Source organism: Pipistrellus kuhlii, unplaced genomic scaffold, assembly GCF_014108245.1.
Source record: "Pipistrellus kuhlii isolate mPipKuh1 unplaced genomic scaffold, mPipKuh1.p scaffold_m20_p_47, whole genome shotgun sequence".
NCBI classification, from domain to species: Eukaryota; Metazoa; Chordata; class Mammalia; order Chiroptera; family Vespertilionidae; genus Pipistrellus; species Pipistrellus kuhlii.
The window spans coordinates 1,644,032-1,670,048 of record NW_023425548.1 but is presented as its reverse complement, the minus strand read 5'-3'; the positions used below and the strand labels follow the sequence as shown (position 1 = coordinate 1,670,048).

Sequence of the window (26,017 nt, the reverse complement as noted above, 5' to 3'; positions counted from 1 at the left end):
GAAAAGGCGGCCTCAATGGTTGGACAAAAATGAGGCTCCGTAGCCCACGCCAAAACCTGACTTGCATGCGAAAAAAGTGATGTTGTGTGTTTGGTGGAATTTTAAAGGAATTCTTCATTATGAACTTTTACCATCTACCCAAACCATTACAAGTGCAGTGTATAGAGCCCAATTGGAAAGGTTAGCCCAAGCTTTAAGAGAAAAAGAACCCGCGCTAATTAATCGGAAGGGCGTAATTCTTCACCACGATAACGCACGACCGCATACTGCAAGAATCACTGCTGAAAAACTGTGCCAGTTGGAATGGGAAGTTCTCCCTCAACCTGCATATTCTCCTGATATTGCCCCTTCCGATTACCATTTGTTTCGTTCTTTGCAAAACTTTCTTCTTGGAAAAAAATTTAATAATGAAGAATGCCTCAAAAATGTATTGACCGAATTTTTTGCATCAAAATCACAAGAATTTTACAACAGAGGGATTAAAATGCTTCCTGAGCGTTGGGCACAAGTAGTAGAAAACAACGGCAACTATATTGTTGATTAAATTTTGTTGTATTGTTTAAATAAATTCGATTTAAAAAAAGTACTAGAAAACGACATTAATTATTACTAGACCTAAAATATTTCCTAAGAACCAGTCTCCTTCTGCATACCAGGACCAATATGAAACCTGAGAACAGACAGGAACCCTCTCACAGCAGCAGGAGCTCATCCCCATTCCCAGGTTTCCTCAGTGAGCCCGCGTGTCTTACAGCACCTTTCTGCGTTTCCCAGTCAGAGCGGTCAGGAAGGAGCAGGCCCATCACCGCGCTGTTTCTCACAGAGCTTGCAGCCAGTGCTCCGGCCCGCCGAGGCTGCTGCTTGGATGTGGTAACGTCCCTGCACCCGGTGCTGCAGTGGCTGGAGGCGAGGTCTAGGGCGTGCCACCTCCGCCCTGCCGTCAGTGATGCTGAGACAACTGAGAGATCCCCCAATCTCTCAGTAAAGCCACTCTCACATTTTTTGGTTTCCCAGTGCATCCGAAAGTTACACTGAGTGGCCAGATTATTATGGTCTCTGAACGCAGAATGATCTGGCCACTCAGTATATATTAATATATTGGAAGCCTGGTGCATGAATTCGTGCATGGGTGAGGTCCGGCCAGCCTGGCGGACACACACACACACACACACACACGCACACACGGATGGCTGGCCAGCCTGCCTGCTGGTCAATCTCCTGGTTGAGGGGACAATTTGCATAGTAACCTTTTATTATATAGGATATACACTGAATGGCCAGATTATTATACATTCAGAGATCATAATCTGGCCACTCAGTGTATGATTACAGGATACTGTAGTCTTTTTTTTTTCCCATTTGTTTTATTTTTCTAAAGTTTTACATATGTCTCCTTTCTCCCCTCATTGACCTCCCAGCTCATCCCACCCAGAGCCCCGCCCCTCAGGGCCCAGTGTCTGTGTCCATTGGTTATGCTAATTTGCACGCATACAAGCCCTTTGGTTGATCTCGAACGCCCCTCCCCCATTTGTCTTGGATCTATCTTTGATCATCAGTTTATGTTGGTCATTATATCCCACATATGAACGAGATGTAGTTAATCCTTGAAGTGTGCAATGGCATTATGTCTAAAAATATATACTTACCTTAATTAAAAAATACTTTATTGCTAAAAAATGCTCAGCAATGCTGAAACTGGTTTGGCTCAATGGATAGAGCGTCGGCCTGCAGACTGAAAGGTCCAGGTTTTGATTCTGGTCCAGGGCATGTACCTTGGTTGCGGGCACATCCCCAGTGGGGGGTGTGCAGGAGGCAGCTGGTCGATGTTTCTCTCCATCGATGTTTCTAACTCTCTATCCCTCTAAATTCCTCTCTGTGTGAAATCAATAAAAATATATTTTTAAAAAATGCTCAGCAAGGGGTAAGCTTTGTGCTGGTGCCAGGAGCATCTTGCCTCGATGTTGATGAAAGCGCGGTGTCTGCAGAGGGCAGTGAACCAGGTCTGCCCGTGTTGATGCTGCTAACCACGACACAGGCACATGGTTTTCCAGGTGATTTCCCATTAATTGTATTTCCATCACGTTTTCACAGGCTTTTATCATTCAGGGTTTTTATTTTTATGTTGTCACAGCCTGCTCGGTCCTTCCCGCAGCCCCCTCTCTGTTCATTGCGTGAACCCTAAGCCTAACCCTCACCCTCACCCTCACTCTAACCCTCACCCTCACCCTCACCCTCACCCTCACCCTCACTCTAACCCTCACCCTCACACTCACCCTCACACTCACTCTAACCCTCACCCTCACCCTCACCCTCACCCTCACTCTAACCCTAACCCTTACCCTTACCCTCACCCTCACCCTCACCCGCACCCTCACCCTCACCTTCACCCTCACCCTCACCCGCACCCTCACCCTCACCCTCACCCTAACCTTCATCCTCACCCTCACCCTCACTCTAACCCTAACCCTCGCCCTAACCCTCACCCGCACCCTCACCCTCACCCTCACTCTAACCCTCACCCTCACCCTCACCCTCACCCTAACCTTCATCCTCACCCTCACCCTCACTCTAACCCTAACCCTTACCCTTACCCTCACCCTCACCCTCACCCGCACCCGTACCCTCACCCTCACCCTCACCCTCACCCTCACCCTAACCCTAACCCTCATCCTCACCCTCACCCTCACCCTCACCCGCACCCTCACCCTCACCCTCACCCTCATCCTCACCCTCACCCTCACCCTCACCCTCACCCTAACCCTCATCCTCACCCTCACTCTAACCCTCACCCTCACCCTCACCCTCACCCTCACCCTCACCCTCACTCTAACCCTCACCCTCACCCTCACCCTAACCTTCATCCTCACCCTCACCCTCACCCTCACTCTAACCCTCACCCTCACCCTCACACTCACCCTAACCCTCATCCTCACCCTCACCCTCACCCTCACTCTAACCCTCACCCTCACCCTCACCCTCACCCTAACCCTCACCCTCATCATCACCCTCACCCTCACTCTAACCCTCACCCTCACCCTCACCCTCACCCTCACCCTCACCCTCACCCTCATCCTCACCCTCACCCTCACCCTCACCCTAACCCTCACCCTCACCCTCACCCTCACCCTCACCCTCACTCTAACCCTCACCCTAACCCTCACCCTCACCCTCACCCTCACCCTCACCCTCACTCTAACCCTCACCCTCACCCTCACCCTCCCCTCACTCTAACGCCTCAACCCTCACCCTCAACTCTAAACCCTCACCCTCCACCCTCAACCCTCACCCTCAACCACTCACCTCAACCCTCACCTCACATCTAAACACTCACTCTAACCCTCACCTCACGCCCTCAACCCTCAACCCATCACCCTCACCCTCACCCTCACCCTCAACCTCACCCTCAACCCTCAACCCTCAACCCTCACCCCTCACCCACTCTAAAAACCCTCACCCTCACGCTACTAACCCGTCACCTCACCCTCACCCTCCACCCTCACCCTCAACCCTCACCCTCACACCCTCACCCTCAAACCTCAACCCTCACTCTACCTCACCCTCACCCTCACCCTCACCCTACCCTCACCTCACCCTCACCCTCACCCTCACCCTCACCCTCACTCTAACCCTCACTCCTCCCTCTACCTCTAACCCTCAACCCTCACCCTCACCTAACCCTCACCCTCACTCTAACCCTCACCCTCACCCTCACCCTCACTCTAACCCTCACCCTCACCCTCACCCTCACCCTCACCCTCACTCTAACCCTCACCCTCACCCTCACCCTCACCCTCACTCTAACCCTCACCCTCACCCTCACTCTAACCCTCACCCTCACCCTCACCCTCACCCTCACCCTCACCCTCACCCTCACTCTAACCCTCACTCTAACCCTCACCCTAACCCTCACCCTCACCCTCACCCTCACCCTCACCCTCACCCTCACCCTCACCCTCACCCTCACTCTAACCCTCACCCTCACTCTAACCCTCACCCTCACCCTCACCCTAACCCTCACCCTCACTCTAACCCTCACCCTCACCCTCACCCTCACTCTAACCCTCACCCTCACCCTCACCCTCACCCTCACCCTCCCTGCATGGCGCCAGGGCGCGGGGCCTTCAGGCAGGGGGTGAGGGGAGCACAGGAGCACAGTGGAGGTGGGAGAGCCCCAGGAGGCCTGTCTGCGAGGGGCTTTGCAGACAGTGACCGTGTTCCCAGGGCCCCGCCACCTCTTCCCCTGCCTGAGCCTGGCGCACACTGCCCAGGACCCATCGCCTTGCTCCTGGTCAGCTGCCTCTGACCTTGGAAGTTCCCAGCGGGCAGTGGCCAAGCTGGCCTGGAGACCTGGCCTTGCTCACTTCGAAGCCGAGAGCCCAGCACCCCAGGGAAGCCGCTGCAGCCACGGGCGCGTCCCTCACGCTCTCCTTGGGCACCGAGAGCCGGTGCCGGCTGGGCGCAGCCATGGGGCTGAGGGCAGTGACAGCAGAATTAATGCAGAAGGCTAATCCCAGTCCCCAGACGCCCGAGGTTCTGATCAGTCCTCGGCAGAGGCTGTGCTGCAGGACCTGTGGCCGAACACCGGCTCCCGGCCGGCCGGAAGGTGTGGGTGAACCGGCGCACCGGGGCTGCTCCTGCCCCCCAGTGCCACGTGTCTTCCTTCAGGAGGGCGGTCTGCCCGGCCCGCGCCTCCCTCCGGCGCTGGTGCCGCCCTGGCTCTGTGGCTGTCTACGTGGCGTGAACCCCTGCGCCCCTCACAGCCCCCGTTTGTGGTCGGAGGCGGTCACTCAGCGTTCTCGGTGAGTGGCCACGGGCCCTGGGAGAGCAGCCTGGCTTGTATCAGCCCCTCACACTGGCCCGCACTGGCCCCGGGGCCGGGAGCATGGGCTGGGGCAGGCGTTTGTTCGGAAGGTGGGCGAGGAGGAGCCTTGGGGAGGGCTTTGAAAGGTGGGCCCCTGCCTGGAACGCCATCGGGGCTGCCCGATGTGGGTACCGGGTAGGTGGAAAGGAAGCGGGTTGAGGGGGGGACGGGACCAGTAAGATGAAATTCGGGCTGAAGTCGGCCCTGTGTCAGCAGACATGTCACCAGGCCAGGGAGGCCCGAGGGCGAGGGGCCAGCCAGGTAGCCTGGGTTGGAATTCCACTCACTGGAGACCTTGGGCAAGTTACTTGGTATGGGTGCCTCAGTTTCCTCACCTGCAAGATGGGTTACTGTGAGGCTCAGTGGGTCAGTGTGTGTGAATGCCCAGAGTGGGGCCTCTCGTGTTCAATGACTGGCCCTTCCTTCCCCGTGGCCAGCCGTGTGCCCCGTGGCCAGCCGTGTGCCCCGTGGCCGGCCGTGTCCCCCATGGCCAGCCGTGTCCCCCGTGGCCAGCCGTGTGCCCCGTGGCCAGCCGTGTGCCCCGTGGCCGGCTGTGTCCCCCGTGGCCAGCCGTGTCCCCCATGGCCAGCCGTGTCTCCAGTGGCCAGCCGTGTCCCCCGTGGCCAGCCGTGTCCCCGTGGCTGCCACCCTGGTTCCGTGTTGTCCTTGGGGCTATGGAGCTGGGCTCTGGGCTGCAAAGGCAGACGTCTGTCATCTGCTCGTGCCCAGGAGCCTGCAGGCGAGGGCAGATTACAGCTTCTGTAGCGGAGACCAGAGGAGCTGGAAGTGGAGAGGAGATGGCAGCCGGGAGAGACCCCCTCTCCCCGGGGCATCGTGGGGACAGCGGGCAGGAGCCAGGGTTGATGAGCATCATCACTGAGCTGGCAGGGGTGGAGGAGGCAGCCTGCCTGTCCGGACCCTGCTGGTGTCACCCTGAGCCCTGGCCTGGGTGCTGGGTGCTGGCGCCAGTGGGCGGGCGGGGGTTCGGTGTCTGCCCCTGAGGAAGTCACCTGGCCTGCCTTTAAACTTGTAATGAGACTCCAGACACTTAAACTTTTGTCCATCAGACTCAAACCGCCTGTCTTTATTATTTTTTTACTGTGTCCACTGACCCTCATCCCTTCTGCTTAAACCCTGAACATGCACAGCTTCGTTTCTGCAGCTTCTCCATCTCGGGGCGAAATTAGTGCATTTATTAATATTTGAATGCTCTGTTTCGTCTTCCCTGGATTCAAATACTTGACTTTTGTGAAATAGGATGAAAGTAGATGAGGGAGCTGATACTGCGGAGGCATGGTGATCTCATTATTGAATGTCTTAAAAGCCTGCTAGCCTGGAAGCAGCAGACTCTTAGCTCGTGGGACTTAGCTGGACCGTTTGGAAATATGAAATGCAGGGCACTTGTCAGGCAGGACTGGGGAGAAAAGGCAGTGACGTACAGTGAGGTGGAGAGTCTGTCCCCACGAGGTGCCTGTGCACTGGCTCCCTTGCTTTTGGGACGAGCTGTTGGAAGCCGTGGACTTCTTGGTGGGGGCGGAGGGCCCACGGGCTGGCCCCGGCGGGATTTTTCTGGTCTGGCAGGAAGCAGTGGGGCTGGACAGGAAGCAGCGGGCCGGGGTCCCGCCAGGGAGTTAGAATGTGGGTCAAGCTCAGGAGGCCGCGGGGCTGCCCAGAGGGCGGGACTGAGCCTTCCGGACACGGTCTTGTCGGGTCTTGTCCTGTCCACCTTCGTCCCGACAGTCTGGACAGAAAAGAAAAGGAAGAGACTTTCTGAGGAACTGGTTTGGGGCTCGAAGGCCGTTTCCGGGCTGGGGTGACGTTGCTTCCCATGGGACGGTCTGTTTCCTCCCTTTGTCCACCCCCACCTGGCCCTCGGGTGCCTGGCGCGGCCTTGGGGGTGGGGGTGGGACACGCTACGGAGCCTCTGACTGGAGTTGGGGGGTGGGGCAGAACCCCAGCCCCTCTAGCAGCCCTGGGGCTGATCCGGGCTGGGCTGGGGGTTAGTTTCTGTGCAGCCATACCTGCTGGCCCTCCCCTCCCCCCTCAGCCACCACCTTTTCTTCTGTTTGCTGTTGTTGATCCTCACCTGAGGATGTTTCCACTGATTTTTAGGGAGAGCAGAAGAGAGAGGGGAAGACAGACAGAGAGAGGCATCAATGTGAGAGAAACACATCTATTGGTTGCCTCCTGCATGAGCCCCAACCAGGGCCTGGGCCAGGGAGGAGCCTGCACCCGCGGTACAAGCCCTGGACTGGGATGGAACCCAGGACCTTTGTGCGCAGGCGGATGCTCCATCCACTGAGCCGAACCGGTTAGGGCTGGAGCCACCGCCTTGAGCTGTAACAGCTTCTGTGTTTCCTGGGGCCCCACACTCGGGGCAGGGCAGTGGGGGGTGTTTTCTTAAACAGCAGGAATTGATTCTCTCACCTGGGGGCGGAAGGCGGAAAGCCAGGCTGGGGTGGCTCCTCTGAAGGCTGTGAGGAGGTCTGTCCCAGGCTCCTCTGCTTGGCTGGTGGACGGCCCCCTTCCCTGAGCGTGACTGTCTCTGTCCGCGTCGGTGTGACCTCAGCTCAGCAAGCTACATTTGCAACCTCGCTGTTTCCAGTAAAGGCCAAGTCTAAGGTCGGGGGCTGCTGCTTCCAGCCCGTATCAGGTTTCCTCAGATACAGGAGAACAGCCTGACCCGCTGGGCCCAGGGACTCTGAGGCCCAACCCTGCAGTCCCTTGGGGAAGCGATGGGGGACCAGCCGCCAGAGGCCCCGCAGACGTGGCAGTGCTGAGTGCCCCCCTCACTGTCCCTGACCTGCTGCTGCGCGGCGAGGCGCCTGTCTGATCTGCCGAGAGCCAGGCACCGAACCCGCAGGGTGGGGGTCCCTGATGCACCGACCGGCCCGAGACCCAGGGAGGCGGAGGGACTGCACCTGGGTCAGCGCACGGCTGACAGGTCCTGAGGCTGACCGTGAACCAGCCCTCAGCTCAGAGCACGTGGGCGTGTGTCTTGCCGGCGCACTGCCACCCTGTGGACATGGGGTGTGTGTGAGCTGTTTGCCTGTAGTTTATCGCCTCGAAAGACTGTACCAGTCAGGGACCACACCTCCCCAGCCTGCCTCCCTCTCTGCATGGGGAACAAAAGCCTGGCGTACAGTTCATGCCCAGGGAAGACCTTCACTCACAGAGAGTCTCGAAGCCCGGCTGAGTGCAGGGGTGGGGGTGGGGTGGGGAATGTGTTAAACACCAGAAAAATACCTGAGAGTAATGCTTATCAGGTGACCATGGTGATGGAGAGTGGCTGGGCACCCAGCTGGTGAGGGAGGGGATCCGGATGAGCGACGCACAGGCTAGTTGCTGTTCGGGGCGCTGGCGGGCGGAGGTGGGCGTGGGGAGTGCCAGGAGGTGAGGTCAGAGAGGCCATGGACGCGAGAGGATAGTAAGGAGCTTCCTGAGTGGGCAGCGGGGCAGCGGCCCTGGGCTGGGAGGGGCGGTGCCGTGGCTGTGCAGAGGTGGGAGAAGTGGACTTGAGGTGGAGCCTCGAGGACGGACCTCGGGTTGGAGGTGGGGCGTGGTGAGGAGGAGGTAACCGGTTTGGGGGGGATTGGAGGTTCATTGTTGCTGCTGCATCGAGCTGTCTCGTGGACAGCCCCTGACACTTGTAAAGACTCAGGAGTCCTGCAGCCTCCAGCCTGAGTGCTGGGTTGTGGGGAGGCTTTGAGCAAACGGGGGAAGCCTCGGGCTCCTCTTTTTTCTGGACTGGAGACCTGCATGTGGTGGCTGCTGGGTCACCGGCTTCCCCTGCCCTGGCCGCCCGGGGCTGCAGGAGGATGTTTTGCTGCCACCTTGTGGACAAGAGGAACCTGTGCGGCGTTGCGGGATATTGGGGCCGGATGGCTCTGGGACCATCTGGGCTGCAGGGAGAAGCTGAAGGTTTCCCCTGAGCCACCACATGCACGGGGTGTCCGCTGGCAACGAGCCCATCCCACACCTGAGAAGCCGTCCGCAGCCCCCCGTGGGCCGGGGGCCTCGGCTGGGCATACCTCAGCTTATCGGGATCTCCCAGCAAGGATCTGAGTGGAGGCTCCAGCAGGTGCAGTTCTGTGGGATTCCTGAGTCCGAGGCCGCCTTTGCCCTCTCGGGACCGTGGTCTGTTTCTGCAGCGCCTCTAAGCCAGGCCTTCCCCGGGTCCTTCTCTTCACTTAGTACATTCCCGCTGTCCCCAGACACGCAACTGCACACAGAGCAAGCTGACAGGCCAGCAGCACGGGTGTGTGTGTGTGTGTGTGTGTGTGTGTAAGTGTAAGGACTCGGCATCTTCTCACTTCCCGCCCTCAGTGCTCGGCTTCTGCACTCGGCTCTCAGGGCTGCGCGCCCCTCCTCACCGGCGTCAGGAGGCTTTGCTTCTCCCATTGCCCAGACGCGGCCGTGGTGACTCTCACCCCCAGCGACAGGTTTACCTGGGTGTTTCTGATGGCTGACGGAGCGGGCGTGAGGGCTGTCTTACGGATTTTCTGTCCTGCCTGCAAGGTCGTGCCCTTTAGGCCTCTCTTTGGAGCAGAATCCTGTCAGACAGAACACAGGGACCTCGCCCCCGGGAGGCGGGGCCAGCAAAGGAGAGCTGTGTGCCTCCGCTCTCCTTTCTGGGGTCTCCAAGTCCTCTGACTTGGATGCGTGGGCAGTGCCCGCTGGCTCATTTCTGCCAGTCAGTCTCTGGGACAGGGGTAGGAAGGAGGTAGCCCGTTGATGAGGAAGCTGTTTGGGCATTCACCATTTGCCTGGGCTGGTCACACAGGTGCAGTGGAGCCCACAGTAGAGGTGTTCTCCCATCCCTGGCACCGGGCCCTGCCGCCCAGCTCCCCGGCCACTGTGCATGTGTGCGTGTAGCTGGGGGTGAGGAGGGCCTTTTCACCTTCAGGTCCATCCTGCTACTCCCATCAGGAGCCAGGTGGATTCTTTTTTTTTTTAGGAAAAGTTTTTTCCATTTAATACTAGACTTTTAAGGATTTGAGATGCAAGCTTTTTATGCAATTACATCCAATGTTAAAATTGGTAATACATAATTTACAAAGGTTAACATCAAAACAATCATCTATTTAGATATGCTTTTGTAAAAAGGAAATATATTAGCAGCATTTATATTTTCCGCAATCACACAGCCTACAGACATGCAGACTAACTGTATCTATTTGCAGTGATGTAGTGCTTTGCCCCGCATTTCAAACACCAAAACCCGCCTGGCAGCTAGGGGGATCTTTTTATTTCGTTATTATAAAATAAATAAAAAAAAAAAAAAAGGCATTAATCTCTACACAAGTAAGAAAAAACAAGTTTTTGCACTTACCTAACATTTGATTGTCTAAAAAACATTTGTTTTTAGTCTCTCAACAAAAGAAAGATAAAATGACAGCGTAGTGTCTTTGGCTTCAGTTCACACATATTACAAAGGTTTTCCTTTTTTTGTCTTTTTTAAAATTTTAGTGTCTAACACTATTAAAGGAAATATTGAATTTTAAACTCTTGTAACTTTCCTGCTTCTGACTAAAAGGAGACTCTCAAAGTGCCCTGTTCCCACTCCCCCTCTCCCTCCCCAGCTCCCTAAAATGAAAACCAAAAAGAAACCACTCAAATGTGGAGCCAGGTGGATTCTAAAGCAGCCCATCCCCTCCTGGGTACTTGTTCCCTCTCCCTCTGTCCCCCATGGCCCCCAGACTGCTGTTCTGTGCGTGCATTTTCATTGGCTTGGGGGAAGGGCTCGAGATGAGCACCTTATTCTTTGGGGGAGGGGCATTCTGTGTGTGTGTGTGAGAGAGAGAGAGGCTCGCAGATAGAGAAGTTGGAAGTCGGTGTGGGAATTTTAAACTTGGAAATGTGAGTCAGGATTCCTGGACCATGTTCTTGTCTCCATGCCTGGAGGATCCTGGGAAAGGCCCTTGAGCTGAACCATCTATTATGTGGAGACTGTGCACCCAGAGAGGACAAAGCCAGCCTCATCACTGTTAATGACTAGTCCCAAGAGAAAACAAGTTCAGCCCAGGCCTCCCCGGGCGATCCAGTCCGGGACTTGGGAATTCCCAGCCCTTTTTTGCCCGAGCACCTAGGATGGAGAGGCCCTGCCTTCCTCAGGCATTCACCCCACTCCAGCCCCCTCTGGAATGCACCACTTTATCTCGTACTTGCTCCTGACTAGGACCATGGCCTTCTAAAGCCAAGAGGAACTGGGGAGCTGGGCTGGACTGGGGTGGAGGGAACCTGGGAGCATTACCTCTTTAAAGGAAAAGGGCCCCTCATCTTTGCCACTTCCAAAACTGGTTTCTCCTGATCTGCCTGGGGTCCTTGTGGATTATGGTAAACTGGCTCCTCTCCAGGTGCTGGAGGAGGAACGGGAGAGCCCAGTGTGTAATGCCAGGAGCAGCCCACACTGCAAACTCAAAGGGCTTGGGGAGAGGGCACTGCAAGCCAGCTCTTCCCCTCTGCTCAGCCAGTCCGCCTCCGGGCACCTCCGGACAGGCGGTGAGGCCCGGGGCTGCAGACCAGAGTGTTCAGGAAACCTTAAGTTGAGTTTTCCTTGTCCAGACGGTATAGTCCAAGTCCAAAGGTTACCTTTGGATTTCCCCTGCCCTTAGGCAGGACAACACAGCCCAGCGGGACGATCTTACAGAGGAAGAAAGCCTCCGCACGGACAGAACACGCTCCCCTGCAGCATCCAGCTGCTCTCACTCCGGTTTCCCGGCCTCACAATGTCTGAGCCTGACACTGAGATGGGGTCACCTCTTTTAGGACACCGCGGCCCAGAGAGGGGGTATGACTTGCCTCCTGACGCTTAGGTGACACTTTTACTCATTCTGGCCCTGGTGTATCCCTTCGGGTTTTTCCTTTGGAGAGAGTGGTCCTCTTCTCCAGCAAGAACTGTTAGTTCCTTGGCCTGCGCTCAGTGACAACTCTCACCTACCTGCCCCAACCCGAGGAGGAGCCCGGGCTGGAATTTCCTGTTTGCCGAGGCTCAGGGGCTGCCCAGTAGGCTGGCTCCCCAGCGCCGCCGTTCCGGGGTGTTCCAGGCCGGGCTTGCCGCCTACCGCCCTGCTGGGCAGGCTCCCGGCCTCCAGGTCTGGGCTTGCCGGCTGGCGGTGGAGGAGTTTGTAGGACTCAGTCGACCGATGCCAGGTGCCCCGAGGCCGGAGGTCCGTGCGCCGCGGCCCCGGCCCCGGCCCCGGCCCGGGCCTCGCCCCGCGCCCCTCGCCATGGGCCTGGCCCCTGCCCGCGGGCCCTGACCATGGAGCAGGGCTGGCCCCCCGGGTGCAGCTACAGCCGGGAGCGGCCCGCCGCCTGCCGCCGCGCCCTCAGCGTCTGCGACTCGCTGGACCTGCCCGGCGCCCCGGCCGGCCGCGCGGCCCCCGCCCTGCAGGCCGCCCCGTGCGCCGGGCGCGAGCCGCCGGCGCGGCCCCTGAGCGTGTGCTCCGGGGACCCGGGGCCGCCCGCCGGCGCCCGCAGCCTGCTGCTCGGCTTCCTGCGCCCGCGCCTGGGCCGGCGAGGCCCCGCCGACGGCCGCCCGCCGGGCCCCGGGCCCGCGCCCTCGGAGCGCCCCGGCTCCGCCGCGCCCAGCCCCGCGCCCAGCCCGGCGCCCGCTCGGCGCAGCCGCCCCGGGGGCCCGCGGCCGCGGCCCGCCAGCATGACGTTCCTGGAGGTGCACCGCCTGGAGCTGGCCGAGGCCGAGGCGGCGGGCGCGGGGCTGGGCCGCGCGGGCAGCGCCGGCTTCCTGCGGGGCGCCTCGCTCTGGAGCAGCCAGCGCTGGCCCGTGTGGCGCGGCGGCGGGCGGGCGGCCGCGGGGCCCCGGCGCGGCCTGTCGGCGCTGAGGAAGAGCTTCAGCTTCCGCCTGCGCCGCGGCCAGGAGATCCGCCGCTCCGAGTCGGGGCCCCTGCCCCGCGCGCGCACCCGCAGCGACGGCGACGCCGGCTCGCTGGGCGCCTTCCCCGGCCGCCGGGACCTGCTGCTGGGCGCCGAGGCCCCGCGCGCCGCGCCCGAGCCCGGGCGGCCCCGCTCGGCCGCCGGCCTCTGGAGGCTGCTCACCAGCCGCTTCCGCCGCCGCGAGCCCGCGCCGCCCGCGCCCCCCGCGCCGCTGTGGAGCCGCCGCGCGGCCGCCGCTCCCGGGCTCTTGGGCGCGCCGAGCGGTAAGCGGGGCGCCCGGCGGGTCCTTCCCAGTCGGAGTCCACGTTGGAGCGGGTGGGGGCCGGGGCCTCCCCTCCCGGGAGAGGTGGGCGTGTCGAGGCGCCAGGGGTGGCGGGGCGGGCGGCGATGGCCCCGGGAGGTGGCACTGGGACAGGGGGGGTCCGGTGCCAGCGCTGGCCCTGACCCGGTGGAGAGGAGGCCGAAGCCAAATGTCCCTTCGAGGCTTTGGCACGTGTAGCGCGGAGGCCCGGGCGGCCTCAGGCGGGACGGAACCATCTCTGTTTCCTGGCGCCCGGTGGCCGGGCTCCTCTCCCGCTGCTCCTGCAGATGCGCGGGGCCGCGGTGGACGCGGCTGGCCAGGGGCCGTTTGGTGCGACAGCTGCCCTTTGAGTGCCGGGTGGGGAAGCAAGCGCGGCCCAGCCAGGCAGGGGGCTGCCATTGCCGCCCAGAGGAGGAAGGTTGTGCGAGCCCTCGGAGGGCTCTGGGTAGCACATTCTCCTTCCCCAGGACAGTGCCAACGTCAGGCCGCCGCCCTGTCTGAGAAGGCACTGAGGCCTGGGAGGCGGGGCCGGGGAGGAAGGGTGGAGGCCTCCCCAGCAAGGAGGAGCTGCGGGAGGAGGGCAGTCCCAGAGCGGCTCCGCCCTCTCCACCCCTGCAGGAATGCGGTGGGTGCCCCACCCTGCGCAGGGGAGCTGTTCCTACTCGCTGCAGGAGGCGGCCCCCCTGCCCCGCTGCCAGGGGCCCAGCCCAGCGTGGGTCTGGGCTGAGACCTGCTGGAGCTGCTCTCACCTGGGCCTGCCATCTGGGCCCGGGCTCCAGGCTGGGTGTGGTGCAGGTGGAGCAGTAAGAGGAGGCAGGACCCGGGTCCAGGCCAAGGGGAGCCCACACCTCTCAGTGTCCTCACCCTGAGGACCGTCTTCACTTGGTTCCACGTCCCTGCTGCTCCCCAGGGGACTAGGAAGGGGCAGTGTAGGAGACAGCTGGTAGCCGATGGCACAGTGTGGGTGCCCCAGTCCTGACGGGAAGCCTTCTCTCCCGCAGACTCCTTTGTGAACAGCCAGGAGTGGACCCTGAGCCGCTCGGTGCCGGAGCTTAAAGTGGTGAGTGAGGCGGGGAGGGCCGGGTAGCCTGGGGCCGGTGGGGCTTGGCTCCGCCAGGCCATCCCCGGCCTCCAGTCTCCCCTCCTCCAGGCCTCCCCCTGCAGCATCCTTCTGGCCCTGCCCCCTCAGCACTGGTCCTTCTCCGTCCCGCCCCCCTCCTCCCTCGTGCCTTCTGACCGCTGCTGCCGCCTCTCCCGCAGGGCATTGTGGGGAACCTGTCTAGTGGGAAGTCAGCCCTCGTGCACCGTTACCTGACGGGGACCTACGTCCAGGAGGAGTCCCCCGAAGGTGAGAGCGTACAGCTGGCCGCCCTGGGGGCGGGGCGCTGGGCCCCGTCTTTCTCGGGCTCCCGCCTCCTCGGAAGCTGTGCGTTTGGTCTCTGCGTGGCCCCGCGGGCGTCTCTCCCAGCTGTGCCCTGACTGTGCGCTCTGTCTAGGGGGCCGGTTTAAGAAGGAGATTGTGGTGGACGGCCAGAGCTACCTGCTGCTGATCCGGGACGAAGGAGGCCCGCCTGAGCTCCAGGTGAGGCTGCTGCCCGGCTCTGGCCTTGGAGCGTGTGGGGAGGGGTGCAACGTCGGCCCGGCCGGGCGAGGCCGGTAACTGTGCTCGGTCCCCCTAGTTCGCTGCCTGGGTGGACGCGGTGGTGTTTGTGTTCAGCCTGGAGGATGAGATCAGCTTCCAGACGGTGTACAACTACTTCCTGCGCCTCTGCAGCTTCCGCAACGCCAGCGAGGTGCCCATGGTGCTGGTGGGCACGCAGGGTGAGCGGCCTCCGACCCCGGGAGGCGGGCACACGGGGCCCGTGCTTCCCGAGACGGTTTCCCCGGGTGGCCGGCTCCCTGCCGCGCGGCGAGTTGGGGGCAGGTCTGGCGCGAGGCCGGATGCTGGGTTCCCGTGCTCACCAGCCTCGGACCGGAGGCCCTCGCCCCAGCGCCGGCTCCTCTGCAGGCTGGCTCACCCCACCCCGCGCCTCCGCAGATGCCATCAGTGCCGCGAACCCCCGGGTCATCGACGACAGCCGGGCCCGCAAGCTGTCCACGGACCTGAAGCGCTGCACCTACTACGAGACGTGCGCCACCTACGGGCTCAATGTGGAGCGCGTCTTCCAGGACGGTAACTCGCGCCGGGCGGGCGGGCGCTCCCCCTGGGGCCGAGCCCTGGGGGCGGCTGTGCGCGGGCGCCTCCCTCCCCCGGAGGGGTCGCTGACTGTGCTGTCCCCGCAGTGGCCCAGAAGGTGGTGGCTTTGCGGAAGAAGCAGCAGCTGGCCATCGGGCCCTGCAAGTCACTGCCCAACTCCCCCAGCCACTCGGCCGTGTCCGCCGCCTCCATCCCGGCTGTGCACATCAACCAGGTGCGGCCGCCTCCCCGCGCCCCGCCTCCGCCCGCCTCACATCCTGTCTGCCTGCCTGCCTGTGCCCCCTCATTGGTCGCCCGCCTTGTTACGGTTGTGGAAGCCCCGGCTCGAATTCATGCAGCCTGCGTGCCCGGCCTGGCCTCATCTGCACCCCGCGGTGACTGCCTGCCTGCTAGCGCCCCGCCCCGCCCCCCGCCCTCTCACCGGCAGCCCCCGCAGCCGAGGCAGCTGGACACTTGCTCTCGGGAGCACTTCAGGCTGTTTTAGGGCCGCTGCCCCGGGACAGACTCAGGAGGCACAGAGGCATTCTTGTTGGGACTACCCAGCCCTGGGCAGGACTGGGAGGTGGCAGGCCCCACCTGTGTGCCCGTCAGTGTGGGTCAGGAGGGCAGTGCTTGCCCCACAGGCACAGCGGTTTTCATGCCACGAGGGGGATTGGGGTGTGCTTCTGAGCCAGGTTCTTCCAGGTCCTCCCATAATTCCACTAGACATCTGTCCACTTCCTGGCCTCCTGCCTGGTCATTTTTCGGCCCTTGGCTGATGGGCCAGAGCTTCCTCTGTTCCCCACCCTGCTCTGCGGAAGCGCTGGGCCGTCACAGGCGGCCTTGGACCGGCCCGGCGGGCAGATGCTGCTTTACCTCTGCCAGGGCCACGGCCACCCGCTTCCTGTGGCAGCCCCGTGGCTTTTCCAGAGATGCCTCCCTTAGCATTTCAGAAGGCAGCCAGGCTCTCCCTGTGCGCATCCCTCGTGGGGGACAGCAGGGACACAGATGAGGGCTTCCTTCACCATCTCTGGGCTGGCTCCAACCAGGTGTGCGCATGGCCCTGCCAGGGAGGCCCTGGTGGATGAGGGGCGCAGCTCCTCTGCTGCTGGTGCAAGGAGGGTCCAGGGCTGCCACGGCGTGCTCTGCGTCCCGGAGTAGACCCTGGCATGCACTTCCTGCTCCCACCTTGTCATCTTTGTCTTTCCTCCTTTCCCCAGCCGGTCCCTCCTGCCACCTCCTCTGGCAGTGGTCTGAGCTCTGTTCTGTGCTCGGCCTCCGCTCTCCCATGCCCCTCCCCGTCACACACGCTTCTTACGAGCAGACTCGCCCTCCCCTGCCCGGCCTCCTGCATCCTTGACACGTCACATCCAGGGCGACCTGCTGCCTCGTGTCACGCCCTCCTGTGAGCCGACTCCGACAGTTCACTTCGGCCTCAGCCACTGATTCCGACTTGCTAGCCACTGCCTCTCACTAGCTCCCCGGGGTGGCAGGCCCTGCGGTGGCCTCCAGGCCACGCCGCCTCTCTCCTAGGTTCTGTCTCTGCCCCCTCTGCTGCTCCACGAGCCCCAGGCCAGGCTCCCCACACCACAGGGCTCCTGCCCGCTGCCCGCCCCGCGCCCCGCCCCAGCCGCCACGCCCTCAGCAGCCCTCTCTGTCCTTAGGCCACGAATGGCGGCAGCAGCGCGTTCAGCGACTACTCGTCCTCAGTCCCCTCCACCCCCAGCATCAGCCAGCGGGAGCTGCGCATCGAGACCATCGCTGCCTCCTCCACCCCCACACCCATCCGCAAGCAGTCCAAGCGGCGTTCCAACATCTTCACGGTACGTGCCCGTGCCCGGCCTCCCGCCTGCCCGGCGGCCTCCACCCACAGGCAGGGCAGCTAGGAGGGAGCCGGCTGCGTCTCCCTCCACACAGACACACACGGCTCAGAGGGTCTCACGGCGCCTTGTCCACACCCAGGCTCTTCCAGACTCTTCGGAGCCCACGCGGGCTGCCCTCAGCACATCCACATGGCCCCCCTGTCCTGCCGCGCACACCACCCCTCCCCTGCCCTCCCCGCCCCTCCTCTCCCCTCCCCTCCCCACCACCGGTGGGCTCCTTGGCCAGCGTGAAGGACCTTTGGCGGCATCTGCTCTCACTGCCCCGACACCTAGATTCCCAAGTCGTGCTCCAGGCTACAGAGCTAGCGGCAGAGCTTGCACCAGGGCCCAGGCTTCGTCCACATTCTCATCTTTCCCGTTGCCTGTGCTTCCTGCCGCCGCTGTGGTTGGTCTGGCAGAGCCTTAGCCATCTTCCCCAGGCCTCCATCCTGTGCCTCGCCACCTGCCTTTAACCTCACAGAGTTCTTCCCTGCCCCTCTGACCTCACTCCCGGGGCCCCATGTGCCTCCTGCTGCGCGGGGCCCGCCCCTAAGCTCTTAGGTGTCCTGAGCCTGCTGTCTGCCATGCCAGGACCTAGCATCTGGCACATAGTCTACCCCCAATGCTCACCCTCCAGCTGGGACTTGGCTGGACCATTCCAGGATCTTGGGTCAGACACAGGTGGGTGAGCTGCCGCGTGGATTCTCAGGAGATCGCCCTGTCCTTCGGCGTCACGCCATGCGCCTCTTTCTGAGCATCGGGGCTGGGCTCTCCGCCCGGCCTGTGTCTGCCCGCCAGGCGGGGCCCCAGCCAGGCTCTCGGGGACCAGTCCGGCAGAGCCAGTGCTCCCAGGCCTTGCCCATTCATTCTTGCCCCTGCCCCACCCAGCACACCTCTGCCCGGCCTGCCTGCCTCTGTCCCCTGTGCCTGCCACGCACTCCCTCGCTGACCCGCCCTCTTGCTGCTGCCGGCTGCTGCCATGCCTTGCACCTCCCAGCCTTGACCCTGCCTGGACCTGAAGCTTCTTATTTCTGTTCAGGCCCATTGAGGCTCACAGGGCCTTGGGCTGCCTGCTTGTGCCGCCTGTTGCTGCTGCTGCTGCTGCTGCTGCTGTAGAGCCCGTGGGTGCCCATGTGACCGCCGTCCGTGCCCTCTGCACAGCCTGCCTCCGCCGCCTGCCTCAGCACCATTCTTAACCTTCACCTTCCTTTGCTGCTAGTCCTGCACACCCGGGCACACCCTCCTTCTCTGTCCCTGCCATGCTCCCAGCTCCTTGCCATGGCCCTTCGTGCTTCCTGCCCCGTGCCCCTCTGCTGCCTGCCATCCGCCCGCAGGGCCTTCCATTCTCTCCATCTTCATGGTGGCAACCTTATTTCTCCCCTGCATTGTTTCCATGGTGACCTCACTTGTGCCTTTGTCCCCGAGGCTGCCTCAAGACATGTCCCCATCTCCAAGGGTTCAGCTCGGGACCCCCCTCTCATCCTTGCTGCTGGGGCCACCCCTCTCCTCAGCATCTCCCTGGCAGAGACACACCTGCTCTGGAGCTGGTGCCCCAGGGACCCTCCCCCTGGACGTGGCTGTGGATGTGTCCCGTCTCTCCCAGACTTCACGCACTCCTTTTGAGGACACTCTTGCCCTGGTTCCTGCCATGTGGTGTGCCCCTCAGGCTCCCGGGACCCTCTGGTGGTTGGGGACCTCTCGGCTCGCCAGTCTAGCTGGGGCAGGCTGCACCCCATTCCCCCTCCCTCCTGCCCTCCAGTGGCAGGATCCCATCCACCTTCCTTCTCCTGGGGCCCAAGCGGCAGAGGCTGGCACCAGTGGAGGCCCGGGGCAGGCACTGCTGGGGCTGCAGGCGGTGGCCTGGGGCCAGCTCTCCCTGCTCCCGCTGTGCTCCCTGCGCTGCTATACTTGCCCCTTGCCTGTGCTCCTGGCTCCTGGCAGCCTGGTGAGCAGGAAGGACCTGGGCCTCAGCATTCCCCGCCGGCTCTCCTGCCGCCGCCGCCTCCTCCTCCTTCTCCTCCTCCTCCTCCTCCTCCGCCTCCGCCTCCTCCGCCTCCTCTTCCTTTTCATCCCGCTGCCATCTCTCCCCAGGCGCCTGGGTCTCTGCCCTCACCAGTGCTGACCAACTTACGCGGGGCTTGAGTATAACTTGCCAAAATCTTTATTCTTTCGATATTTGCAGATATGTGCCACTGTTTCCAACTTTTCATCAACAAAAAGGCCTTTCCAACTCCTTCCAAATTAGAAGACCAGGTGGTGACACGGCACCTCTGGACTCTCCCCTGTGCGGGCCGGAGCGGGCCGGCCCTGGGACTGCTCTCAGATGAGAAGCGGCCGCCGTGCTCCCCACTCCAGAGACCCACAGGAGCTTTGTAACTAACCCCACCCCCAGGGAAGGCTAGGAAGCTGAGCCCGCGGCCGGGCTGCCGGGGACCAGGCCGGCCGACGCTGCGCCAGGCTCGCTGCATGGACAAGAAGGGAGCGGGCCCCACGCCTGCCGGCAACGCGGCCCGGAGGGCGGGTGTCCCGCGCCACGGCCGGCCGCTCCCGGGGAGCTTCCCCGCCCCCCTGCTCCCTCCTGCATGGACTCCTGCGTTCCTGCTCTGCTCTGGACGCCAGCACCGCCGCGCGCTTGCCTTTCCCCTCTTGGCCTCCCGTTTCCTAGGATCCGCATCGGGGCGGCTCTGCCCCAGAGCCTGGCAGGGGCACAGGGCCTCTTGCGGCCTCTCTCCTCTCTCTCTCCATCCACTGTGCCCTGGGGCCACGCCGAGCTCGGCGGAGCCGTGTGGTGTCTGTGCCGCAGACTTCCGGACTTCGCTCTCCCCGTTGTCGTGCCCGTGCTCCCGCCCCTCCTCGGCCCCACCGGCCGCCTCTCCGCACCCTCCCCTTCTCTTACGCCCCGGCCCCCTGGGCTGCGCGCCTCACGCCCGTGGTATCTCGTGTCCTTGCTCTTTTGTGAGGGGCGGTCCCGGCTCAGTGACCTGTGCTGCTCTGTATGGTGCCCTGTGTAAGAATAAACCCGTTGGAATACTCGTGGTCTCCGTTCCTTCCCCGCCCCGCCGCCCCGGCCCTGCCCCCGCCAGGGCCTGTCCGGGCCGAGGGAGGCGGGCGGGCTGGGGATCCAGGTGGGCAGCTCTCCCACCGGCCCTGGGCCCCTGTAACGCGCCTCCTCTCTTCTCTTTCAGTCCCGGAAGGGCGCCGACCTGGAGCGGGAGAAGAAGGCCGCCGAGTGCAAGGTGGACAGCATCGGGAGCGGCCGGGCCATCCCCATCAAACAGGTCAGCCAGCACCCAGTCCCCTGAGGCCTGAGGCTGAGGCGGGGCCAGGAAACGCTGGGGCCTCTGTGATGGGAGGTGGTGTAAGAGGCGGCACCCCTCCTGTCAGGCCTGAGGTTCTGCTAAGAAGGACTAAGCTCTGGTGGGAAGGGTAGCCAGAGCCGGACTGCAGTCTGTTCCCGCGGAGCCTGTGGCCGGAGCAGCCTGCCCTCTGGGCTGTGCCTGCACCTTCCCACCACCAGGGGGCAGCAGAGAGCCGCCTTCAGTTGCTCTCCTGCTGGTGGTTCAGGAGTTGGGCCATGTGGAGAGGGCGACCTGCCGTCCGCGAGAGAGCCTGGTCTGGGCGCTGTGGTCCGGAGAAGGAAGCGAATGCACAGGAGTGCCCTGAGTGTGCGCTGAGGGCGTGGTGGGAGCTATAGGTCCTCCAGGTCCCACGGCAAAGTCTTGCCGTTTGTAAAGATAAACTCAGTGGAGGTGTTTCTCCCCAGCTCCTCTCTGAGTCACTGCCTGGTGGGCTCCCAGTCCTGAGTGGGTCCCTGTGCTGGGAGGAACTTGAGTGATGGGGTGTCTTGTGCAGAGATGGGGTGCACTGGACGGGGCTCCAGAACTTCTGGCTGACGAGGGTAGAGCCGGGAGGCGTCCCTCTGGGCCTGGGCATGAGCCTGTGTGCCAAGGTGCCCACCAGGATGGGGCTGTGCCCACAGGAGCTGGGCGAGGCAGAGACCTTCCTGGGAGCTGGTGGTTAGAGATGTGTCTGCAGGGGCCGTGTTGGCAGGTTTGCACCAGAGCTCAGCGTGGCCAGGCCGCCGGAGTCCGGTCTGGCCCTCCAGGCTGGCGCTCCTGGGGTCCAGGGCAGTGTGACAAGAGTTTGTGTGAAGGTCCCTTTATTTTTTTTAAATTATTTTTTTAAAATATATTTTATTGATTTTTTACAGAGAGGAGGAGAGAGGGATAGAGAGCCACCGGCCGATGAGAGAGAAACATCGACCAGCTGCCTCCTGCACCCCCCCCACCAGGGATGCGCCCGCAACCAATGTACATGCCCTTGCCCGGAATCGAACCCGGGACCCTTCAGTCCGCAGACCGACGCTCTACCACTGAGCCAAACCGGTTTCGGCTGAAGGTCCCTTTAGAGCGGAGAGCCCGGGTGTGGGTCAGGGTCCCAGAGGGCAGGACGGGGACACTGCGGTCCTGCGTCTGTGCCAGCCCTCCCCGGACGTTGCTGGGCTCCGGTTGGGCCTCCCTGCGGAGGCCAGGTGCGGAGGCTGAGAGCAGTGGCAGCCGGCAGGCTCCTGTGAGGCCCACAAACCCAGTGACGCTGCTGCTGGGGCTCTGCAAACCGGGCGCCTCCTTGGGGGGCTCTTGTGGGCGACGTGACTGTGACCCCCGAGGACTCCTCCCTGTGGGGTGTGTCCACATAAACCTCTACCACGCGGTGAGGGCCTGGTCCTGCCCTCGCTGGGAGAGGGTGGGCGCCCTGAGGCCAGCACCTGGGCCTCCGGCTGGCCAGGCAGTCAGCTCGGTGACAGGCCCTAAGCCTCAGGGCCCCCAGGGGGCTGGACACCGGGGAGGGAGCCCAGCACAGTCCGGGCCCTGGGCCCTCAGACCGAGGGGGGTGCCTGCGGTCCGGGGGAGGCCTCTTCCAGCCCTGCGTTCCTTCCGCTCCCACCCCCCGCCCAGGGCCACCCTCCCGACGCCCGCCCCTCCCTCCCCCTGCTCCTGCTGGGAGTGGAGATTGCATTTCAGTTGCCATTTGCATTCCCAATCAATCCGGACTCCGCAATTAAGCCGGCTGGCGGAGCTGGGAGGGAGGCGGCGGCGGAACGGGTCCTCTGGGGGCTGTCGCCTCAGCACCGCTCCCATTCCGCCCAGATTGCTTCCTGCTCCGCCGCCGCGCAGCCAGGGCGGGAGCGGAGGGCACCCGGGGCTCCTTCTCCCTCCTCTTCTCCCTCCTCGCAGCGCGCGCGGGGCAGGCGGCCGCCCCTCGGGGGCTGCACTGGCTTCTCGGGGCTGGCGCTCCCTCCACGCCCCTCCAGGCTTCAGACCGAGGAGCGACCTCTTTCCCGCGCCCTCTCCGGAGGCCAGGGTTTGGGGAGGAAAGGGTTCCCTCCCCACCTGCCCCCCGCTGGCTCCTGGCCTCCTCCGAGGAGGGAGCTGCCATCGTGAGTCCCGCTCCCTGTCTGTAGGGGCAACTGGCCAACGCAGTGACATCACTTGTTTGCTGTAAAGGGCCAGGTGGTGGCGAAGAGGGAGGAGAGCCCAGCTCCCTTTCCTAGACGGGAGCCTGGGCTGGCCCCTAGGGGCCTGTGAGGTCTGAAAGGCTCGGACCGCTGCCCTGGAGGGAAGCTGGGTGGGGGAGTGAGATGAGGTGCCTGATAAGCCTGGGGGAGAGACGCAGGCACGCTTCCTGCTGCGAGGGGCAGATGTCCCCCCAGGAGCAGCCACCAGGCTCCTTCCAGGCCAGATGTCCTGCAGTCCCCTATGCGAAGGTCCGGTGACTCCGTGTCTCCCCAAGCACCTTGTGCCATGCTGTCTGTCAGGCTGACTGGGACAGGATGTGTCCTCCCCCTCCAGCAGGAGGAGGAGGAGGAGGAAGGAGGGGCAGCAAGGATGTGAAGTACCTGTTGAGAAGTGGGAGACGAGCGGGAAACCCGAAATCACCTGTTTGCTCATCCCCTTGCCTGAACCTGGTATCGCTTCCCCAGAATTCAGAGGGGAGGCGGCCTGGAGCCTGCTTCCCCCACCTCGGCCTCAGGGCCACAGCCCATGTGGAGGGACCCCCTGCTTTCTCACGCCTGAGTCTCTCTTTTGTAAAAAAAATTTCAATTACAGTTGAAATTCAATATTACATAATTTCCAGGTGTATAGCATATACCTTACGAAGACATTATACTTGACAAAGATGATATTTCTAGTATCTACTGGATCTAGTATCTACTGTGCAGAGTTATTACAATATTAGAGGCCCAGTGCACAAAATTCGTGCGGGTGTGTGTGTGTGTGTGTGTGTGTGTCCCCTAGGGATCTCTCGCTCCTTACTGCTCACTGCTCCATACCTCGTCCATACCTCGGCTCGGCTCGGCTCTGCTCTGCTCGCTGCTGTAGAGGCAGGAGAGGCTCCCACCACTGCTGCTGTGCTCGCCAGCCCTGAGCCCGGCTTCTGGCTGAGCGGTGCTCTTCCTGTGAGAGCACACTGACCCCCACAGGGCAGCTCCTGCACCGAGCATCTGCCCCCTGGTGGCCAATGTGCAACATAGCGACTGGTTGTTCTGGTCGTTCCCCTGTAAAGATCGCTTAGGTGTTTATTATATAGATTGTGGCCTGTAGGCTATTTTTATATATCCCTTCACTTTTCCCTCCTCAGACCCCTCTCATCTGGGGACCGTTAACTTGTCTGTATCTATGGTTTTCTGTTGGTTTATCTTTTTGTTAGATTCCACACGCACTAGTAAGTGAAATCATCACACCTGGACTCTTAGTCCCTCCTTTTCTCTCTCAGGGGGGCCCTCCATTCCCAAAGGAGAAGCCATTACCGTGTCTGCCTCTCTGCCCCTCCCCCTTTGGCTCCATTGAGATGGGCTCGGGGTGCGTCCCTGACCTCCCCGTCACTGCGGTCGGGTTTGTGGCTCAGTGTGGCGTCCCCTGTGGTGCTGTCCTGCCCTCAGCTCCCCAGAGTGTGGGAGGGGGTGGCCCCGGGGGCCATGCTGGTCCCGGGAACCTGCCACCTGGGAACATCCTCAGCCATGCTCGCCTCTCCCCACCAGCTCCTGCCTTCACCCGGTCTGTTCCGCAGAGAGAGCCCGAGGCGGGCCAGGGCGTTTCCAGGGCTTGTCCTAACAGGAAGGCAGCAAAGGCTGCCCCCGAGTACGGTCTCATTCCCACTCTCAGCCGATCTTGTCTGGTTTCTCCCTAACCCCTCCACCAGGTGTTTGCTGGGTGTCTGCTGGGTGCCGGGCATTGTCCCAGTGCTGAGCGTATCAACGGACAAAACACACAGTCCTTGCGCTCATGAGATCTCGTCCGACCTCATGCTCACGTGACCTCCATGCTCAGAGTGTCTTCCCTGCTTATACGGGAAATGGGGTTGCTGGGCTCCAGGGCAGGGGTCCTAGGTCCTTGCTGCCTACCCTGGGGGAGTTGGGCATTCTGGGGATGGTTAGGGGGTTTTCTGTTCTAATCCGGGGCGAAGGCCAAGGCCTACCTGAGGTCTGTGCCCTTGGAGAGGACACCCCCTGGGGCGGAGTCTGACCAGCCTCTGTCCCCAGGGCATCCTGCTGAAGCGGAGCGGCAAGTCCCTGAACAAGGAGTGGAAGAAGAAGTATGTGACGCTCTGTGACAACGGGCTGCTCACCTACCACCCCAGCCTGCACGTGAGTCCGGGCGCGGCAGGACTGACAGAGTTCCAGTGGGTTCTTGCTTGAGTTGAAGGACTTCACTGCAGTGGCTTGGGAACTGCACAGACCCCAGCCCCAGGCCCAGCCCAGCGCTAGCCTGGAGCTCTGGGGGAGAGCCTGCTGGAGAAAGGCCTCTGGGAGTCAGCCGGGCGAGGCTGGTGTGGGCGGCCACGTTTTACCTCTGACATTCTGGTTGTTTGAAGAGCTGATTTGCCCACTTGCACAGGATTGCTAAGGTTGGGGGTGCCCAGCTACCAGCCGGTGTCTTCGGGGAGCCACACCAGTGGGGGTGCTCTGGCCTGGATGCTGGAGCTGGAGGGCAGTGAAGCCAGGGCTGCGGAGAAGGTGGTGGGACGTGGACAGGTCCTGGGAGAGGAGACTGGGGGTGTTGTTTGTGGGCAGAGGGGTCTGGGGGGGTGTGGCCTGTGGCCGGGGTTTGCAGTGATTGTAGATTGTGGCTCCGCACCCTTCCTTCATCCCCCTCCCTCCCTGCGAGGCTCCAGCACACAGCTGTCACCGGAATCCATCTCTGTCACCTCCCCACTGTGGGGCTAATGAGTTCTCCTGTGAAGCCCCTCAAGCACAGCACGGGGCCAGCCCCACCCCCGGCCCAGCGGCCCGGGGCCTGCCCAGAGGGCCCCTCGCCTGCCTTTGCTTCTGCACAAGGCACCGGGAGGCCCAGCCCGGGTGCGGTGATAATTGGGTCCTGCGAGCACCACCCAGACAGCCCTGCTGAGAACTGGAGGCCAGCTTGGGGAGCACCAGCGAGCAACCCCTTCCAGGACGGCCCGAGTGCGGGTAGCTCCTGTTTGATCTCCTCGTGTCCCAGGGGACAGCACTGGCTGGACTGTTCGCTCCTGGTCCCCGATTCCACAGGTGGGGAGCCGGTGCTGGGACACCTGGCGACTGGTGACCTTGGGTGCTTAGTACGAAGGCTCCCCGGCACTGCCTCTCCCATTCTGGCCTCCTCCTCACACTCAGACCTGGTCCCGCGGCTGAGCTGGTGACCCCACGAGAGGCAGCAGGATCACTAGGAAAGGCACTGACCCGGGGCACAGGCGTCTCAGGAAGCCAAGGGGCAGTGTCGGGGGCAGAGCCTCTAAGAGGCGCCCGGGCTGAGCCCACAGCGGCGCCTCTTAGCTTCCTATGCCCAAGGCAGGAAGTGCCTGTTCTCTGAGAGGCCCTGTCCTGCCTGCTGAGCTGGGCGCTGGTTTTCTGAAGCATCATTACTCCCCCGGTGTGCCGGGGCGGGAGG

The 26,017-nt window shown here is 62.3% G+C and overlaps 1 protein-coding gene across 11 annotated transcripts in view; it reads left to right on the top strand.

Annotated features, from left to right (window-relative positions):
- Nucleotides 1-26,017, top strand: part of AGAP3 (ArfGAP with GTPase domain, ankyrin repeat and PH domain 3) — a 56,840-nt gene that overhangs the window by 17,247 nt on the left and 13,576 nt on the right. For 2 of the 11 annotated variants that reach the window (XM_036412658.2, XM_036412659.2), the window contains exons 1-10: nucleotides 11,929-13,017; nucleotides 14,057-14,115; nucleotides 14,316-14,403; nucleotides 14,552-14,637; nucleotides 14,735-14,876; nucleotides 15,094-15,228; nucleotides 15,339-15,466; nucleotides 16,896-17,054; nucleotides 20,279-20,371; nucleotides 24,634-24,738. In XM_036412658.2, the coding sequence (XP_036268551.1) occupies nucleotides 12,123-13,017; nucleotides 14,057-14,115; nucleotides 14,316-14,403; nucleotides 14,552-14,637; nucleotides 14,735-14,876; nucleotides 15,094-15,228; nucleotides 15,339-15,466; nucleotides 16,896-17,054; nucleotides 20,279-20,371; nucleotides 24,634-24,738 (1,890 nt within the window). In that variant the 5' untranslated portion in view covers nucleotides 11,929-12,122. Of the gene's footprint in view, nucleotides 1-11,886; nucleotides 13,018-14,056; nucleotides 14,116-14,315; nucleotides 14,404-14,551; nucleotides 14,638-14,734; nucleotides 14,877-15,093; nucleotides 15,229-15,338; nucleotides 15,467-16,895; nucleotides 17,055-19,275; nucleotides 20,126-20,278; nucleotides 20,372-24,633; nucleotides 24,739-26,017 lie in introns of those variants that run through there. The other 9 variants (XM_036412664.2, XM_036412665.2, XM_036412663.2 and 6 more) reach the window with 8 other exon arrangements.